Genomic DNA, 20520 nt, shown 5'->3' on the forward strand with positions numbered 1-20520 from the left:
TCAAGCAAACCGGGCCGAAGACGGCTGTAATGCCAGAAACCGGTCCCCGGGAGCTTGTTTCCTTCCCAGTGTAAGAATTGGCTTCTGTAGTTTGGTTTGTCCTGTTCCCATCATGCACTGGGACAGGAATGGACTAATTTGCATACAGCCGGGTTCTGAAACTGGGATGGTGCAGTGAGCTAAAAAACGGTGTTGGATCTAGCCCTGATCTTTTGACTGGGTGAGAGCTTTCTGCTTAATTCAGAGACTCTGTCCCTCACCACCCCCTTTTTGTAAATATTTTTGTCCACCCTAAGCGTGGAAGGGTATTCTCAGATGTGAGACCCTTGCTCATTGCACCATCAGGATTCAAGCAAACCGGGCCGAAGACGGCTGTAATGCCAGAAACCGGTCCCCGGGAGCTTGTTTCCTTCCCAGTGTAAGAATTGGCTTCTGTAGTTTGGTTTGTCCTGTTCCCATCATGCACTGGGACAGGAATGGACTAATTTGCATACAGCCGGGTTCTGAAACTGGGATGGTGCAGTGAGCTAAAAAACGGTGTTGGATCTAGCCCTGATCTTTTGACTGGGTGAGAGCTTTCTGCTTAATTCAGAGACTCTGTCCCTCACCACCCCCTTTTTGTAAATATTTTTGTCCACCCTAAGCGTGGAAGGGTATTCTCAGATGTGAGACCCTTGCTCATTGCACCATCAGGATTCAAGCAAACCGGGCCGAAGACGGCTGTAATGCCAGAAACCGGTCCCCGGGAGCTTGTTTCCTTCCCAGTGTAAGAATTGGCTTCTGTAGTTTGGTTTGTCCTGTTCCCATCATGCACTGGGACAGGAATGGACTAATTTGCATACAGCCGGGTTCTGAAACTGGGATGGTGCAGTGAGCTAAAAAACGGTGTTGGATCTAGCCCTGATCTTTTGACTGGGTGAGAGCTTTCTGCTTAATTCAGAGACTCTGTCCCTCACCACCCCCTTTTTGTAAATACTGTTAGAAAATCAGTCATTATCGCTCTTAGGTTCCAGTGAACGAATCTACAGTGCATAAAGTCTTCCAATCCTCTATCTTGTTCCTTGCCAACGCGTTTCGACCGCCTTGTGTTAGGACCAGGTGTGTTTTCTTATGCAGTCTTCCTCAGGGCTGAGTGCTTATTCTTTTGGACTTCTTTTTGCACCCGAAATTTGTCTCCTTCAGATGTGAGCTGCTCTGTTCTCACAGCGTGGATGAGTATTTTTTGGTCTGTCGGGTTTTTTCTGGGTCTGTTTCCTGTAGGCTTCGTGATCGGCTCACTTTCCTCCGGGTTGATTCCGTGGAGTCTGTTCCGGGTGTTATATATACATATTGGTGAATACCAATATGTATATATAAAAAAGCTACAAAGATTTCCAAAAATAAGTTTTGATAGCCCAAAATCAATCAAATGGATTGTTGAGGCAAAAAGTTATTGTCATCTATGGTATCAGAGGTATCAGTGTTGCATATCCAGTCCTAACACTTGGGGGCTCGGCCACGGCCCCATCTACACTCGACGCTTCGCCAACACTAAACAAAAGGACATGAATTTCCTATATGCAACAGGGATATGTTCCGTATACCCTAGGAGTGTTATAAGAGGGGATCTGGAGATAGGTGCAGAAGTCAGGGAATCTAGGGCCCCGAGAACATGGCTCCAATAGCGAAGCACCCCCGGACATCCCCACGCTAGATGTAAGAAATATGCTTGTTCCGCCTAACATCTATCGCATCTATCAGAGTCGAGCAAGCTGTACTTGTGGAGCTGGACCGGGGTATAATAGCTACGGTGGAGAAATCTGTACTTCATGACACGGAGCCTGCTGTTAGAGAAGACCTTCTCCACCTGCTTGCAGCAGTACGCCCACTGTTCATCGGTTAGCTCCTGGTCCAGCTCTGCCTCCCATTTAGCCCGAGAGGCGCACAGCAGGTAATCATTATCTACATACAAGATGTGATATAGTGTGGATACTAAGTGTGAAGCGGAATCTGTGCATAAGATTTGGTGCAGTGGCGTCAAAGTGCTGGACTCAGAAGGGAATGTGGAGTAACATGCTTGTATGTCATGACGCAGAAGAGCATAGAGAAAGGTGTCCAGAGTAGATGGAGAGGGATTTTGGCACATCTGCTGGCGGGTAGGGAACTTGCCATTGACATATAAGTCTCCCCAGTATTGAATATTTTGTGTGGGCACCATCTTCCTAAACATGCCCTCATGCAATAATGCCACGTCCGGGTGATAGGTGAGTGGGAGAAGAGGGGAATAGAGGCAAGAGTCGGCTGTATGTCCTAAAATGCGAGCCCAAGCTTTTTTCGTGCAGTCTACAGAGGTGGGGTTATGCCCCGAGGCTCAACACTGGGGAGTAAAATGCCATCCAGTGGTATAGGGTCCACAAGCCAATGTTCAGTGGCGACATGAGGAGTATAGCGAGGTGAATTAAACCAGTAGTAAGCGAAGTGTGCCTGTGGGCTTATATAGTTAAATTCAAAATTTGGAATGTCAAAACCTCCCTGTGCATAAGGTCGTACAAGCGTGTCCCATTGAATACGTGGCTGCTTACCACCCCATACCAATCTAATCAATTCTGTGCGAAGAGTCCTAAAAAGTGACAGCCAGGATCATAGGGGATGTTGAGGAATAAATATAGAAATTTAGGCAGGATAACCATTTTAATGAGGGATATGCGACCAGCCATACTCAAGGGTAGTGCTATCCATCGTGTAATACAGCCTGTGACGTGTTCCATACATAACCGTAATTAAGACGCATAAGTTCCTCCGGTTCTGCTGTCAAGTGAATCCCCAAGTATTTAACCTCGTCTTCGCACCACACAATGGGATAATCTGTTTCAAATAGAGTGGCTGCAGTGGTCAGTGGGAATATTTGAGATTTGGACCAGTTGATATGAATTCCAGAGTAGCCACCAAATTTAACAAACTCACGAATGAGTGGGTTTAAATTCTGACAGGGGGTTTTTATATGTAGGGTGACATCGTCCGCATATAGTGAGATAAGATTAGGACACAGGAGGCAACGAAGGCCTATGTGGTAGTAGTGTTGACTGATTCTTGCTGCCAAAGGCTCCATCACTAGGGCAAAGAGGATAGGGGAGAGGGGACATTCCTGACGGGTGCCACAGGATAGGGAAAAGGAGGGTGAAGTGTGCCCGTTGATCAAATCTCTTGCCGTCGGTGAGGTATATAATAATCGGACCAAGGAAAGAAAGCCAATGGGAAGTCCCATACATTGTAAGACAGTAAAGAGGTAGTCCCACTCTACCAAGTCAAAAGCCTTGGAGGCGTCTAGAAAAACTGCCAACAGTGCCATTTCGAGTTCGACCGTTTGTAAAATGGAGAATAAGGTTCTAAGGTTGTGTGATGTCGCTCTTCCAGGAATAAATCCCGCCTGGTCGGGAAGGACTAGTTTATCTAGGAGGAGACACAGGAGATTCGTCAATAATTTAGCAAGAATTTTAGTGTCCGTGTTTATAAGGAAATGGGGTATGTAAGATTCACAATGGTTTGCAGGCTTGCCCAGCTTTAATAATGACGTGATAAGGGCCTCCCTCATCAAAGCCGGAAGAATTTGTGTCTCATGATCTTCAAGAAAAACCTCTTTCAGTATTGGGAGGAGCTGATCAATGTAGGAGTCATAAAAATCAATGGGTAGTCGATCAGATCCTGGAGTTTTGCCCGATTTCATCTGCATAATGGCTGCCCGCAGCTCATCATCCTCAAACGGTGCGGCAAGGAATTTGCGCTGTGTGCAACTTAGCCAGCCTAGAGTGATGTCTCCAAAAAAGGGAGTAAAATCTGGGGGGGGAGGTACATTGTGAGTTATACAGATTCGCAAAGAAATGTGGTGAATGTTTCAAGTATATCCTGACTGTCCCTATGTCGCACGTCCTCATCATCAACCACATCAAGCACATAGTTAGAAAAACAAGGTTGCTTAATGGCATTAGCTAAGGCGCGTCGAGGTCTTTCACCCTCCCCATAGCGCCGGGCAATGAAATACTTGCCTCGGAATTTCACTTCACGGTCTGCAGTAGTTGTATAGTCTGCCAGTTTTTTTCGGAGTAGAGCCCGGTGTGCACCAGAAGTATCGTTCCACATGTCAACCTCCAATCGTTTAATCTCAACCTCTAAACGCTGAAAATTCCATCTGATGTCACAAAGTACTCCAAAGCTCTTGGACATACCTATGCCCCGAACAGTGACTTTAAAGGCTTCCCACAATGGGCCCATCTGATCAACCGAACCGTTATTTCTGACAAAGAAATCCGTGATCTCTTCCCCCAGTTCAGCCTGAAAGACAATATCCAGTAGAGTCTCGGGTAATAATTTCCAGCAACCGGGAGTGCCAACAGAATTGGAGGGAGCTATCTCAAGACGCGCACTCAAGACGCACAGGGGCATGGTTTGAATACGTGCGGGCCAAATGAGCAACCGATCGGATCCAGGGGGTCGCTCTTCGGGAACAAAGCCAGTAGTCTAGACGAGACCACGTAGTATGACCAGCAGTACAAAGCGTGCCCTCTCTCTCAGTAGGATGCATGTACCTCCATGTATCTACCAGTCCGTTTTCCTCGAGTATCCCTGAGAGAGCCTTGTGCTTGTTAGTGTAGTGGTGTGTTTGAGCGTTAGATCGGTCAGCAGTTGGATGTAGAGTGGTGTTGAAACGTCCCTCCCCACAACACATGCATGAAGCCTATTTCCAATATGCGTCCCCAGAGAGTGGTGAAATAGTTAGGATTGTCTTGATTAGGGCCATAGCTACAAGCCAAAGTAACTGCTTGTGTACTCAATGTACCCCACATTATGCAGCTACAGCCAGAAGTGTCACTATATGTGCCTCCCAGTATGAATGGTGTATTCTTTTTGACTGAGATGAGCGTACCTCGAGAGTATGTTGAGTAGGAGGAGAATGCACATGCGGAGGCCCATCTACTGCCATATAACGAAGGGCGGCGAGGGTCCATGTGAGTCTCCTGAAGTAGGGCAATGTGTACATGGTGACGATCTAAATACGCCAGGATTTGTCTCCTTTTACGAGGTTTGCGTAACCCCCTGACATTCCACGTGAGTAGTTTAATGCTTAGGTGATCAGATTGTGCTGTCATAAGAAATGGGGGAGAGGTAACTGATGTGAATGTGTTTGTGTAGAGGCATTGCCACTATTCATGCAGAATTTGATGTGTTGAAAGACATGTATCCCACATGTGACGTAACAATAAAAAACATTCCCACCCCTTCCCACCCACCAGCAAGAAAAAACCCCAGTCAAGCTGATGTTGAAACACATGCCAAATCTCGAAACCACCCCCTCCCACAACGGCCGGTATATAGCCGCCCACCCAAAAATTCCCAGTATTGCAAGAATTGTCCACAGGCCCAGTAAGGCCGGGCACAAAACAAGGAGTGCCAGCAAACAATAACAAATGAAACAAACATGCAAGGGGGAGCTCCCATAAAGGGTGCGCCAAGTGAGCACCATTCCCCTCCCATCACCCAACAGTACCGCAATGTAGCCCCCCAGGTAAAAACCAGTCGGGGATAGAGCAAAACATGGGGGAGGGGTGCTCAGTGATGTATCAAAGGTATCTACCAATCACGCATTAGTGCAATTACCAACATGCATCAATAACGTTTAAAGTATTCAAAGCCACTAGGGCACTTAGCTGTCCAGAACCAGTTGGCATTAGCAGTGGGCCTTCCTGCAGCATATTAACGATCGGACCAAGGAAGCAGAAACAGAGGCCAACAGGAAGTTTACATCTCATGATGTCTTGTCACTGTTAACTTGATCAATCAAAACAATGTAATTGTGGTGTAGATTAGCTGCCTGGTGGTGAGGGAGATCTAGAGTCCCGTTCTCGTCTCGGCAAACATTTCAAAATCTTTTTCAGGAAGTCGTCCACTTGCTGCGGGTTTGTGCAGATGATGTGTTTGTCTTTATCTATAATCCGGAGCTTCGCAGGGTATAGAAGAGCGTACGCTAAGTTGGGCTTACAGAGTTTTTGCTTTGTAGGGAGAAATTTCTGACGTGCCTCCTGAACTGCAAGGGTAAAATCAGAATATATGGAGAACGAATTGCCTTCAAATTGCAGAGGCTTGATTTCACTGGCTTTTTGTAGCGCAATAAGACGTTTGGGGATAATGGGTGTCAGGGGGGCTCCTGGCAGGGGACGCGGCCCCAGGGAGCGGTGTGCACACTCCACTACAAAATGAGGTGAAAAGGAGGCTGTACCAAATGATCCTTTCAGGAGATGCTCAACGTATTCTTGAATACAGCCTGTGTTGGTACTTTCTGGTATGCCCACTAAGCAGATGTTGTTGCGGCAGCTTCGAACTTTGATGTCCTCATTTTCAGCCGCTATGACTTTTAATAGTTTGTCCATGTTTGTGACCTGACCTTGCAGCTGAGAGCGGGCATCTTCATTCTCAGAGATACAAGGCTCGGCCTCTTTGAGCTGCCCATCGTGCTTGTCAACTTTGTGGCACGAGGAAGTCAAGGCGATTATTCATTATATCCATCTTCCCGGACAGGTCCGAAAGACTGCTGAACTGCCAAAAGAAGTGTTTTGACGTCATCCCCGGGAGGATGATTGACTATGATCCATGTCCGCTGATTCAGAGTCCATAGAAGTGCAGCTTTCTTGGTGTCAAACGTCAATCTGGGCTGTCGGTTGTCAGGTTTCCACATGGTGTCACGACACACGACAGGACAGTGGAGAAAGAGTGTTGTGTTGTAGGATATCCAGGCTTCTCAAGAAGTATACAAGGCCACCATGTGAAAAACAATATTGGCCAAGCAAATAGCAATGACCATTAAACCGTTGAAGGATGTAGAGTTTCTACCTGCCAGCGCATCAGGTGGAGTGAGACCCGACCGGGTTAGGGCATGCGTCCAGATATAGGCAGCAGTCAAGTCGGCGGACCTCCAGCGGAAAGGTTCCCAGGAGTAAATAGCTTAATGGTGCTGGCAGCGTGTGGCAGCCATGTGAGAAAGCTTCAGGCCACAAGCAAACTCCCAATGATGGATCTGCAAAGGCAATACTGAAGTTGGGAATTCTTTAGTACCATGTGTGAGGTCCCCCATGTTTAAGTGTCAAGTAAGAGGAGGGGAGCAGTATCTAAGCGCACCAGCACTTGCGGATCAGTTTCCTCTCGTCATGCGTAAAGGAGTAGAGTGCGGCATACAGGTAATTTCGTGCTCCAGGGCCCAACGGCATATCAACAAGTTGTTCATGCAGGCCTCGGGTGATTCCTTGTGCATGGGCACAGCGCGATTTAGGCAGTGCAGGGTGTAACGCCTCCGTGCATGGGATGGAGGTCACGTACAATTGCCAGCACAAGTATTATAGATGGGCTTAGGCCGTGTGTGTCACATTTGAGGTCCCGGCAGATTCCAGAAGAACAGTGCGGCCTCATCAAAGAAACGTGCCTCGTGGGTTGTCAGTGCAGAGGTGGATACTCGCTGTAGGGCCTTGGCTATTGTTTGCACCCCGGCCGTTAGGCACTCCACAAGATATAAATTCAGTGCTGATCGGAGGTAGTGGGGAAATTCAAAAGTTCCAGCCAGTATACGCAGCCCATGTGGGGTCTGTGGAGGGGGATAATCAACAACCGCATACGCCCCCAGCAGGATGGCTTCCCCGAGACGGGTGACTCTGACTAGTCAGATGTCCCGAGTGGCTGCGACACCAGAGGTGGGAGGCCTGGGAAAATGTTTCAGTCTATACCGCCTCTGCCGATTCAGGATCCCCGTAGCAGGCGCGTGGCTCACCTCAGTATTTGCTAGTCTCAAGAGTAGCAGGCAGTAAGCAAGGCAGGAAGAAGAACAGCACCTCGTGGAGACCCCCCAAATCAATTTCGGGTTGCCGCAGGCCCAGAACCGCGTGGAAACCAGGGAGCTAGCGTAGAGGCGGCAGCCGATCCGGGCTGCAGTGCAATCACCCGCCCTCAGCAAAAGCACTTCTGCCGGAGCAAAGCCATTCACCCAGAAGCCGCAAATTTTCACCCAGCGTGGCAGGAGGGTCTGATGTATATGCAGGTTACAGCAGCAGCCAAAGATTACCGGGAGATACACATAATTAGCGGATTTCTTCACCGAGCCTCCGGAGCCTCACAGGTGTGCGGCCATCTTGGATGAGCGCCACCTAACACCCCTGTCCCCGCTGAGACTTGAACTTCCTTAAGCAGCCTTGAGGGCGACCGATCTAGCCATAAGGTCACATTCCTTCTTATTTCACCACTGAAGACCTCATTCCCCGTCTAGTTATTTCTGGACTACTTTAATGTACAGACCTACAAACGTTTTGCATACCCAAAATCTCTGGGCTTCACACTAAATAAAAATCAGACTCTAAATGCACACATAAACGCCATAGCAAAAATGCTCAGTTGCAACGTATCCTTCTTAAATGGGTTAAGCTCTTCATAAAAGCACTGAAAAACAGATCGGCAGTACACTAATTTTGCGACTAGACTATAACAAGGCCTTACTCAGAGATATACAAAGTTTTATCTAGCTCCTCTGAAGCCAACCCCATTCAATGCAGCTAGACTAGACCAGACCAGAAGTAGAACGCTTCAATAACACCACCCCAGTGCTTATTAATGTGACATTTTCTTCCACAGACTAGCAATGCATATTTACAATGCCCTGCATCATGAACAAACCAAACCATGCACTTTAGAACCTGAAAGATCTTTCACCGAAAAGAACTATCTCAGGGTGCGAAAGTGTTCCTAGGGGAAGCCGTTCTCTATAAATTTCTGGATCCATGCTCCTGGAACCACCTTGGTTCAAAAAACGAAACATGTATTCTAATCATTGTCACGACTATCCTCATATGCGGTATGTAAATCTACAAATAAATAAATAAAATAAGTCACCAATATCTACACCACTATGTAATTTAGGGATAGGGACCCCCATCTCAAGAATGTTGATTCAATATTTGATGACTGGCCAGAGCGATAGTATGACAAGGATTCAAAATCTCACAAAAACACAAGCTCAGAGGAAAAATGTCAACTAGTCTAAAACCACTATGGTCAAAGGAATAACAAAAAAAAAACTTCAAAACTAGAGACGCTCCACCAATAGCAGGCGAGATGAAGCGCTACTTCAATAGAGAAATCAAAAAGTGATGAGTCATAAAGTGGTGATAAAAATATATTTAAAAGAATATCTGAAATGGGTTATGGAATTTGGCCCATGAATCCAATTGTCACAAAAAGAATATTCAATTAGTGTGACTGACATAATATTAGGTTCAAGCCGGCAAGTTTTCTTAAATTCATAGTAAATACATAAATAAGAGAAGAGGGTGATGTACTTCCTGTATTTCTTGATTATATAACACTAAGCTCATAGGTTATTAACTACATGACGTAATTTATAAAGTAGAGCTTTTGTCTTATTGTTATGTCTTGTTTTGTGTTTTTGTGGGATAGTAGCAGAACACTGACAAGAATCTCCAGTAAAGATGTTTATTCACAAATAAAGCAATAAAACATCTTCATATTTTTCTCTAGTAGAAAAACAATTTAAAATGCATCCAAGTAACCCTCATGATTTTCTTCAATTCATGTTTCAAAATTATTTTTTAATGACCTTTCAATATCTTACTAATCCCTTTCACTCCCAAATCCTTCAGCAATTCTCATTTTTTCTTGTATTTAAAATGGATAGCAATTTACAAAATACCCATACATCATGCATCCACACATACCTAATGTTGAAGTTGATGTAGCATCTTTAAATCAGATCTTTGTATGTACATCAGATAGAAGGTACCTTATTATTACTCTGCCTATGTAAGAATTTCACAGCACGTGTCGTTGCTACATACAGTGAAATTATTTTTCAATTTTCTGCAGACTGAAATGAATACTTAACTCTGGTTAGCTTATCATGAATAATAGTTTTTTTATGTTCCAATTTGATGGCGTGCTATTTGATAAGTCTCTCCTGAGAACTCTATCGAAAGGAGAGCTCCAGATTGGCTATCCAAGGTGAGGATGCTTACAGATGGTTTATTTGGTTGCTTTTCCATCAAAATGGGCCACTGGAGGAGAGGAAACTCGGAAGGCCAAATTCGCATTTAAATTTGTACAAGACGCAAATAAAGAAGCCCTTCGTGTTTAAGGCTGTGCGTTTGCAACTGCAGACACTTGCTCATTAAAAGGGAATGATGAATGAAAGACCGCACACAATTCTAAATACCCCTCGACTGTACCTTAATACAAGCGGGCAAAGTGAGGGGGTCGTGTAAAAATGTATATTGTTAAACTACCATATAAAAAAGTTCTCTACGCTACCTTTTAATGTGTTCAATGGCGAAAAATCATTTATTGACCAAGAAAAAAAATCGTTCAGTAAGAAACGCGTTAGTGCTCTGTGTTCTGCACAACAAACATGGATATTTTAAGGTGCATTCCTGCATCTGCCCTACTATCTCTTTCTGCTCCCTACATGTCCCTCCTATTCTGCTCCTGCTATATTTCTAAAATAGTTTTCATATTAGACAAAGAGAAAAACTGGGAAGGTGAGATAAAGATGCAACAAACATCATAAAGAGTCAACTAATACATGGGAGGTCTGCCTCCTTGCAGAGAAACCAGAATTCTCAAAGCAGTTCAGCACATCTGTGCAAACCCAGGCACTGCTCTGGTACAGGGGCATGCCCCATTCCCTGTGTGGCCCTCACTTTACATCCAGAGCATTCAAAGGTCTGATGATTTAGTGGCCAGCAGAAGCAGGAGATTCAGCATTAACAGAATCTTTCTCCTGCATCCTGATTGCCAACTATGAATAACCATTGGGGCAAATCAACCCGGAAAAGAAATATAATAAAATAAATGAAATGCAGAATAGGTCACCCAGGAAAACACCTAAGCTTATGATCTCTAGGCCGAGACTAGTATGATGCTGAGGGGATCCTTTAAGTGAGTAATGCTAACAGGGCCATGTGGGGTGGTGGTATTGAAAGTTGTCTTACAGATATTTGGGGCCACTTCTGAAGACCATAACAAGTTCTTCTTTAGCTCCGGTCGAACAACTGTCTCCTAAATGATCAGAACACCCAGCTCATTGGATTGCTGACTAGAGGAAACGCTTAATTTTAGAAGGTGCTACACAAAACGTTGTCCTATCAAACATAAACATGAAAAACAAAGATCCGAGCAATACATTCTATTCAAGATCAAAGTGGATGGAAGTGAAAAGTACACGATTCATCAAGACTGACAGACACCCTTTCTGCAATGGAAGCACAAAGACTTGAAAACGTGAAAAAATGCCCCCAATTATGAGAAAATCTGGAACAACACAGAGATAATAGGTGAGTACTGAACATTACCTTCCCACTACAAAGTCCTTAGCAGTTCTGACGTGTAGGGAGTTTGAAGAGTGAAGATATATCTGGCTGACATAATAGGAAGAAAGGATGTGTGGTAAGAGAACAGCAAAGTTTTGCACAAAGGCGTAGTTCCAAAATTATGTTAGACGCATGACAGGACCAAGTTGAGGTTTCTATGATTAGGTTGCGATATTTGTTCAGGTCAGTTCTTGAGGGTGGGCCTTTACCAGGCAGTCAGACAGGGGTGACAAAAGATGTACTGTTTCTCCCTATATGGCATTAGCAGGGCTCTGAAAAACAGTATCTAATTTATGAAAAGGAGTGAAACATTTATTTTAATTGCGTAATATGGGATTTGCTAGGTAACCATACTGCGTTCTAAGCCTTAGATATGTGCATGTCTCTTGGTGTTATTTATCTGTTGTGTTTTGAGCTCATACAGCAGTTTAAAGTATACACTTTAGGTACTGAGACGGGCTGCAGGAGACAGACATCTCTGTCAACGAGTCAACACTAATGTGTGGAAATCCAAGAGGGAGGTCAGCTAGGTGAAAATCCTCAGAAAGACCAGTACGACTGATCTTGTGAAACACATGCAGATTAAAAGAAGCTAATTGTGTTACGGCTCCAGTTCCTCTCCACAGGTCTCAAGGAGCAACACCATGTATTTTATTGAAAGAATATCTTTAGCGCTGGGTCTGGCTAAAGCAATTTCTCTGCACTGCAAGGAAGCACACCCGTTCGTGCCACTGCTGCTTTGGCAAGATGAGTGCGTACTGGTCTGGTTTAATGAAAACAAAAGCGCTCACATAACAGCATTAGAAAACAAGCATTTGCAATGCAATAGGTCTCGCATTCACACAAGTCTGAGCTATTGGCATTGTAAATGACAATGTCTTTTATTTATGTTTCGGGTTTTAAAACATAAATAAAAGGCATTATCATTTACAATACTAATAGGTTAAACTCTCGCAAATGCGAGACACATTGCATTGCAATTGAAGGCCTTATCAACCGTTTGTTAGATTGTAAATATCAAAGGAAGTGACCGGCCTGCGAGGTCTTCAAAGTTGTGAAAAGAGTGCATTGAAGAAGATGTGTAAGTGTTGTAAATTATAAAGAAAATTACACTGACAGAATGTGTGAAGTGAGAGTTACATATGATCTAAGGTATAAACACTAACAAAGCGCTTCAACACCTTTCGCTCTGTGATTACACTGTCGCGGCTCAGGAGGAAGAGCGGGGGGTAGCTATTTCCTGCCCTCTCCGTGATTTGAGTGTGCAGTGTGGCACTGCTTAATGTCATTGCTATATTTGGCCTAATAAAAACACTCCAGCTGTAGTAGGGCCCTGGCTTCACCTCATGGTGCAGGGCGGCTATGCTTTATGACAGGCATGGAAGGGATGGATTGTCTCGACAGCAGCTCCAGCCTCGTAGAGTGATCCTGCTATTACTAGTGAGAAAGAGTCGCTGAGGTGGTGGTATTGGTTGTGGTGGTATTGGTGGTGATGGTGGTACTGGTGGTGGTATTGGTGGTGGTGGTGGTGGTATTGGTGATATTGGTGGTGTTGGTATTGGTGGTGGTGGTGGTGGTATTGGATTGGAGGTGGGGGTGTATTGATGGTATTGATGGTGGTATTGGTGTCAGTATTGGAGGTGGTGGTATTGCTGGTGGTATTGGTGGTGGTATTGGTTGTGGTTGTATTAGTGGTGGTATTGGTGGTGGCATTGGTGGTGGCGATTTTGATGGTGGTATTGGTGGTGGTATTGATCTTATTGGCAGTCGTAATTTGATATGGGTGATGGTGGTATTATTGGTATTGGTATTGGTGGTGGTGGTATTGGTAGTGGTGTTATGGGTGGTGGTGTTAGTATTGGTGGTGGTCTGGTAGGTGGTGGTGGTGGTATTTGTGGTGGTGGTATTGGTGGTGGTGGAAGTGGTGGTATTGGTGGTGGTATTCATGGTGGGGTTATTGGTGATGGTATTGGTGGTGGTTCTGGTCGTAGTCGTATTGGTGGTGGTATTGGTGGTGGTATAGGTGGTGTTGTTAATAAAACAGGCTTTTGAAAACAACCCATCAAGTGGCTTCAGTACAGATGACATGTAACACAGATATGCTGTTGTCAGCTTCAGCACATTAGCACAGGATTATGTGCTACTTGGAATTCACATGACTTAATTCGCAAATCATTTCTAAATCCAATTTACCAGGGGGTAGGAGGGTGTTGAAATAGACACAAGATAATGCCAAGTTAATGTGACTAAAACCAGGCCCCGGTGTTATGGGTCGGCCATGCTGATTGAAAAAACACAAGCGGTTTCAGCTGAAGCAGTGCATGTCCGGACGGCAGTAAGAGAAACTCAGTAACATAAATAGTGCTTACAGACTAAATAACAGGTCCCATGGAACAACCGAAGTAAAGGGGCCAGTCACAATGGGAGGGTTCAAATGAAGACAATGCCATACTAAGGAGGGACTAACAAGCCTATTAACGAATCTGAAGGCAGCATTCACGAAAGACAATTGCACAAGTCAATGAAAAATATGGTAGAAGAGTGGGCACGGCTTCTCTCCCATACTCTACAACAGCAGTCTCGCAGAGTGAGTAATGCATGTGCACTGCTGCTAGGCTCGACCTAAACTGCTAAAACCAGTAATCAACCCACTTCGAACTGTGAACACTGCACTGCTCACCAAGTGATTGGCAACTCTATTTGGATTAAGGACAAATTGTGTGGTATTTTTACCTCATTGGAAGTAATCAAAGAAAGATGCCTGGTACCAGAGCTTGAGGAATCCGTAAACATTTTGATCTCTTTTGATTAGAGCAGTACTCTTCATTAGGATATGTTGCAGACACTTGGTCTAAAAGTGAGCACTGCAAACATAATGTGATTAGAGCATGTGTTGGAGATGGCCCTCTCTGCAGGGTCACCCCAAACCTTTTACCTTTTACCCTCCACTTTTTGCTGAATTCTTTTTTTTTGGCCATAGGACTCTGTGTACTTTACCACAGCTAACCAGTGCTAAAGTGCTTGTGCTCTCTCCTTAAAACATGGTAGAATTGTCTTATACCCAATTGGTATATTTCATTTACTTACATGTCCCTATTAAATTGGCAGCACATGTGCTCAGGGCCTGAAAATCAAACGTTGCTAGCAGGCCTGCAACATTGATTGTGCCACTCACGTTCATAGACCTTTAAACATGTCTCTGGTCTGCCATTACAGAGCCTGTGTGTGAAATTTTAAACTGTCATGTCGACGTGGCAAAATAAACCCTTTGGTAGGCTCAAAACATCCTTTTTAATAAATTAAAGTGACCCATAGTGTTTCCCCTGGACAGCCCGGAGATCAGGGAGAAATGTATTTGAAAAATTGGACATGTACTTTAAAATTTTGCATGTCCTGGTAGTGAAAAACTCAAATTCGTTTTCCACTACTGCAAGGCCTAGCCCTCTCATAGGATAACATTGGAGTTGAAGTATTACATAGTGTAAATTCCAAATGGGAATAGATAACCTGTACCTCTGCAATCACAATTTAAAATCCTATTTTTTTGGTGAAGTTAGTTTTAAATTGCAATTCTGAAAATGACACTTTTAGAAAGTTGACATTTTCTTGCTTTAGCCATTTGAGGTCTGAGGCCTGTAGCCTGTCTTAGGTCACATAACTGGGTGCAACTAACAGACTTTGCAATTCCCCCGACAGTCACACAATAGTGGGATTAGGTATGCCTGAATGGACCATCTTCTGGCAGAATGGGGGGCACAGCTTACCGCAGTTCCACTTGCAACTTAATAGGCTATGCCCTGCCTCCACACAAAGAGCTGTATGCCCCCTGCAGTTGGTCATGAGCCGGGCAGGGATGGTATGGCCTATGTGCACCTCAAAGGCATGCCTCTAGAAGCTTCTCCCAACTTTAAAAGCATAACTGTGTATAAAAGAAGGACCTCAGACACCAGCGCTTCAGTAAACTTCTGGTCCTGTGGATACTCTACCAGGAGACTGCAGTGCTGCTACAAGGGTTGTCACTCTGCTGGACTGCTGCTCTTAAGGAACTGCTTCCCTACTGTGTTGAACTGCTGCCTCTTTCCTGTGGAAGAACTGGACCTGCAATTTCATCTTTGTTCTCCGGACCCCAGAGAGACTGAAATGGATAGCCTGCAGGCCACCTGGCCTCAGGGACATAAAAGGCAACCCAAAACCTCCTGGACCAGTCTTCAGTCAGTTCCTGGCCTCCAAGTGGTGCTTCTCAGGTCCTGGACACTTGTGGTTCAGGGGCGCTCAAATAAATGAAGCTGTTGGGCCCTTTATGAACTGTAAATGAGCCTGTTTGTACCTGAACCGTGCCGCACGCACAGAAATTCAGGGCGAACCACCATCAGCCCATCTCTTTGCACAGCAAGCATCGATCGCCCACAGAGGCCCCCCACCACGAAGTTTTAATCTATCCATCTACAATGCCAGGCATGTTCCTCGCACGATCTGACCACTGCCTGCAACACCCTCCTTGCTCCCTGCGACCCTCTCCAATGTGAAGAGGACTCTTGGCACAAAACTTGAGAAGGTAAAACTTCAGCAAGACTAATCTGGGACTGCATCCGACCCATGTTCCATTGCGATTGGCATGACCTTTTGTCTTTGACACGTCAACCCGACGAGAACTGCGGTTGGCACTTTCTGCTTTTAGGTGCTTCAATGCAGTTTATTCTTCATTACTACGGTGGGAAACAGGCGATGCGTCAATTCTTTCAGCTGCGGACTGGTGATGCATCGATTCTTTCAGCCGCACAGGAGGGTCTGCGTAAGTCTCAATGGAGTGGTCTTTAACGACAGAAACACGGTAAGCTGGACTCAGGCTGCAGAAGTTCTGCGGGACGCGAACAAGCACTGCATCAATTTCTTCAGCCACATGTCAGCAGTGCATGGAAACTTCTCCCTCATGGCGGGGCTGCGTCAGGAAAACAGACATTGGAAGGTGCGATGCATAGATTTTGCAGTCTTTTGGAGCAGGAACAACCTCCATGGGCCCAGAACTGGAATTGGCACCAGTTGCCAGGTCAGAACACCCAGCAGTGGAATTCAGGGATGCTGCAGGTCTATGATGGCCCGAGACATCCAACAGGAGGCAAGCACACACAAGCCCTTGGAGAAGCTTGGAAAAGCAGGATTCAAAAGCAAAGTACAGTTCTTTCACTGCCCGCAGACAGAAGCAGTAACTGCAGGCCAACCCAGCAAAGCAACACACAGCAAAGGGGCAATACTCCTCTGACAGCTCTTCTTCTTGACAAAGTCCCCAATCCAGAAGTGTTCTAAAGATGTGGGGTTATAGGTCCAAATCTTATACCCCTTTTGACCTCTGAAGTAGGCATCCTTCAAAGGAAAGTCTTCGTTGTCCACAAGATCCTGCTGTAGCTTCAGAGATACTACAGGGGGAAGAGACAGCATCGTGGGAGGCCAGGCACAGCCCTATTCAGGTGTCAGTACCAACTCCTCTCACCACTCTAGCTCAGGAAGGCCCATCAGCCTGGTGATGGGCCATCAGGATATGGAGGGCACACCTCAGCTCTCTTTTTTGGGGGAATGTGGTTAAATATATTCATTATTCGATCAAACAGAGAAAGACAGCTATTTCAAGAAATAAACATTCTTGATCTGGTTTAAATGTTTAGAAATACTGTTGTATTTGCAGTTGCGTCAGGATGTCTAAATGTATCTGACGGAAGGCATTTTCCTAGAAATGTATTTATTATTTATTTATTTAGAAGTTTTCTATAGTGCTGGCAAGACCCGAAGGTAACAGAGCGCTTTACAGTTAGAGACTGACAAATGAACAACATGACATATAAGAAGTGATAGCAGTCAACGAATGACAATATAGAAGGAGTTGGTAACAGGATTCAGCGTCGCCACATAGTTCTGGGGATGATTGCTCATCCGAATTAACTGCAGCCAAGGGAGCGGATAAGGAACAGGGATTTAAGTTGTCTCTTGAATTCCACATAGGACGGTATGGTTCTGATGTGCGGGGGGATGGAGTTCCATATTTTGGGGGCGTTTCCTGTGAAAGAGCAGTCCGCAGTTTTCTTCTTTCTGGTTTTAGGTAGAATGAGCAGAAGGGAGTTAGAGCTTCTCAGATTTCTGGCTTGACCTGCTTTTTTGAGCTTGTTTGCCAGGTATTCCGGTTTGCCGGTGTGGAGGGCTTTGTGGGTTAGGCAGGCCGTTCTGAAGGTGCTACGCATTTCAACTGGGAGCCACTTGAGTTCTTTGAGTGCCGGGGAGATGTGGTCAGATTTTTTGAAGCCGGTGATCATTCTTGCTGCCGCATGTAGTGTTGTTTTTAGTGGTACCAGGTGTGCTTTAGGGATGCCTGTTAGGATTGAGTTCCCATAGTCCAGTCTTGATAGTACTAGAGTTTGCGTGGCTAATTTGAGGTCCTTGTTGGGATTGTACGGTTTGATTTTGTTCAAAAGTCTGAGGTTAAAGAATGCACTTTTCACCGAATTCTTTATGTGATTTGTCAAGGTACGTTTGGGGTCTAGGGTGAAGCCAAGAGATTTTACGGAGTCAGCTAGCGTGAGATTCCCTTCAAGCGCATCGATTGACTTTAGCCACTCGGTGATTTGAGAGTTGTCTTCTTTGTTCGAGATTAGGAGTGTCTCAGTCTTGTCGGGTTTGAGTTTCAAGTGATTATTTGTCAGCCATTCTTGGACATCAATAAGGATGTCATTTAGTCAGTGGATGTCATTAAGAGAGGAGGTTTCCAGATAAATCTGCGTGTCATCCGCTTAGAGGTGGAAGCGGATGTTGGCTTTCCTGAGTAGCTTGGCGAGCGGTTCCATTTAAATGTTAAATAGCTGAGGAGAAAGTACTGAGCCTTGGGGGACACCCTTGTTGACTAGCTGGGTTTCGGAGGTGAAGTTCTTGATTTTTATTATTTGCGTGCGGTTGTGTAGAAAGGAGGAAAACCACTTGAGGACTACCTCGCCGAGGCCAGCTCTATCTTAAATAACATTAAGAAGAACAAAATACATTTATGTTTTTCCTTTGCAGCAATCACATTTCTTGTCAATATTCAAATATGCACAAAACGTTCCTTCATACATGAGCTTAATGTTCCACAGGTACAATTTCCACAACTTCATGGTCAGTATACAAGTATTCTGAACAAGCCCACGTGAGTGGATTTTTAAAAAATATTCCTCACGAAAAATTAAGCTACCTTCAGCTTGATGTCTGCTTTTGTATATGTGTGAGCCTATCTCCCAGACAAATGTGTGTGTATTTTTATGATTTTATATTTTGGGGTAATACATCAATTAACTCCTCAAAGGAAAAATATATTGCCCAGTAACCACTTCTAGGAGTGATGAAGGAAGAACTCAATGATGAGTGCTATATTCCTTTTGCACGATATCCACTACGAGAAAAGATGCCTTTTGAAAAACTCTGTAATACATTTTTTTAAATGCACTATTTTGCCTTAAGCTAGTCTCTGAGGCTTTGAATTATTTTCACACTGTTGATATACCCTAAAGTGATGCTGCAATGAGCAAAACCCATTGAGACATGATCAATGAATTATTCTGACAAAAAAGGTTCTTTAAAGATTGCTCAGGAGACAATACCAGAGAAAAACGCCCATCTTTTAAGGGATCCAATACCGTGTTATTGAACCCTGATGTAGCTTCTTCGATCACAAACATTTCATTGACACTAACAATATCAAACACAAGCTCTTGACTTTCAAGGCTGAGGAAACCCCAACAATAACATAATGGGTCCAATAGAAAACGCTCATTTTCTATTCACCAACTGCTTTTTAAAGAATACTAAGCAATAAATGAACACGCCCGACCTATAAACTGCTGTTCAGCAACTACTGTATAGTTGGTGTTTTTGTTATGCTTTAATATGTCACGAGGCCGAGGAATATTGTACACATGGAAGACATTAAAAGTAGGTAATGAACTTTGTTATTTTTAAAGTAGACTCATATTTAGTATCCATTCTTGTGGGACAAAAGAACAACAAACATGTGACAAAACCAAAAGTCTTTCCTAAATGTAATATTATTTTTTAAGATTTCAAGTGTTAACGTGCCAGGCTTTATGGCTGTAAAATGTGTCTGTCACCATACCGGAGAATTACTTGCCTTTTGAACATCAGATGGAACTCTGGAGAGAAAATCTAATAACTCGTTATTGTCAATAGAGTCGGGATTTCTGAGCTTCTTGGTAAATTTGTTGATCCCTGAAAAGCAACAACAATGTTTATGAAATACTCATGTATAGACGTACACACATATTACACATGACAGTTTTAAGTTTGATATATTTGGAGGACTATTTCAAATGGTTACCATTTAATTCATGGTACATAAACATCTACATTTCAGTGGTACCCTCACACTAAATTTTCTGTGTCCTTTCCAAAGGGATCCACATATCACGCAAGTTATATTTTGGTGAGATACGCTTGCATATGCACATACTGGGTTTTCTATAGGACCCAGTGAAGGACAAATTTTAACAAACTTACACAACAAATTTAAGAAACATATATATTTTGATCTGACAGTATGCTGTCTAGCAGTAAATTAAAACTCTATATTCAACAATCAAATTGTATAACCAATCAACTTGTTTTAAATGTCAGGCATTTTAATTCCACTTTTAGTTGTAAAAGTAACATGCTTGAGACCATGAAGAACAAGAAACTTTCCTTTGGTAATGCTCTTTTTGGTGAATACGCCATCAAACCTCATATTCCTTACCCTTAGATTGTTCCCTAAGTACAGGACTACATCTTGAAACTTTTCATGACAGTGTTCCTGTGCACCATGTGGGTCTGCGTAGGGTACATTCTTCGCCGAAAGAATAGATTTCAAAAGCAATACCTCAGAAAGGTGGCTCATCTAGGAAGTGGGCTTAGGCCAGAAAATCATGAAGGGCTGTATAGGCAAAATGCTCTTCTGGCTTGGTTTTCCAGGCAGTAATGCTTTGTAAACATGTGTATAGATGCCCACGGCACAGCCTAATAGGTGTCAAGGACAGGAACTCTGCGTGCAAAGTGAGTGGAAATGGGCTCTCAGACTTACTGAAGCCTGTTTTTTTGGCCAATGCATAGCATATGGTAATGC

General features: G+C 44.2%; 1 protein-coding gene across 2 annotated transcripts in view; it reads right to left on the reverse strand.

Annotated features, from left to right (window-relative positions):
• MCTP2 (multiple C2 and transmembrane domain containing 2) overlaps positions 1-20520 on the reverse strand; it is an 864328-nt gene that overhangs the window by 19939 nt on the left and 823869 nt on the right. For both annotated transcript variants that reach the window (XM_086958087.1, XM_086958088.1), the window contains one exon: positions 19534-19631. In XM_086958087.1, the coding sequence (XP_086814213.1) occupies positions 19534-19631 (98 nt within the window). The remainder of the gene's footprint in view (positions 1-19533; positions 19632-20520) is intronic.

This window comes from Lissotriton vulgaris, chromosome 2_1 (genome assembly GCF_964263255.1).
Source record: "Lissotriton vulgaris chromosome 2_1, aLisVul1.2, whole genome shotgun sequence".
NCBI classification, from domain to species: domain Eukaryota; kingdom Metazoa; phylum Chordata; class Amphibia; order Caudata; family Salamandridae; genus Lissotriton; species Lissotriton vulgaris.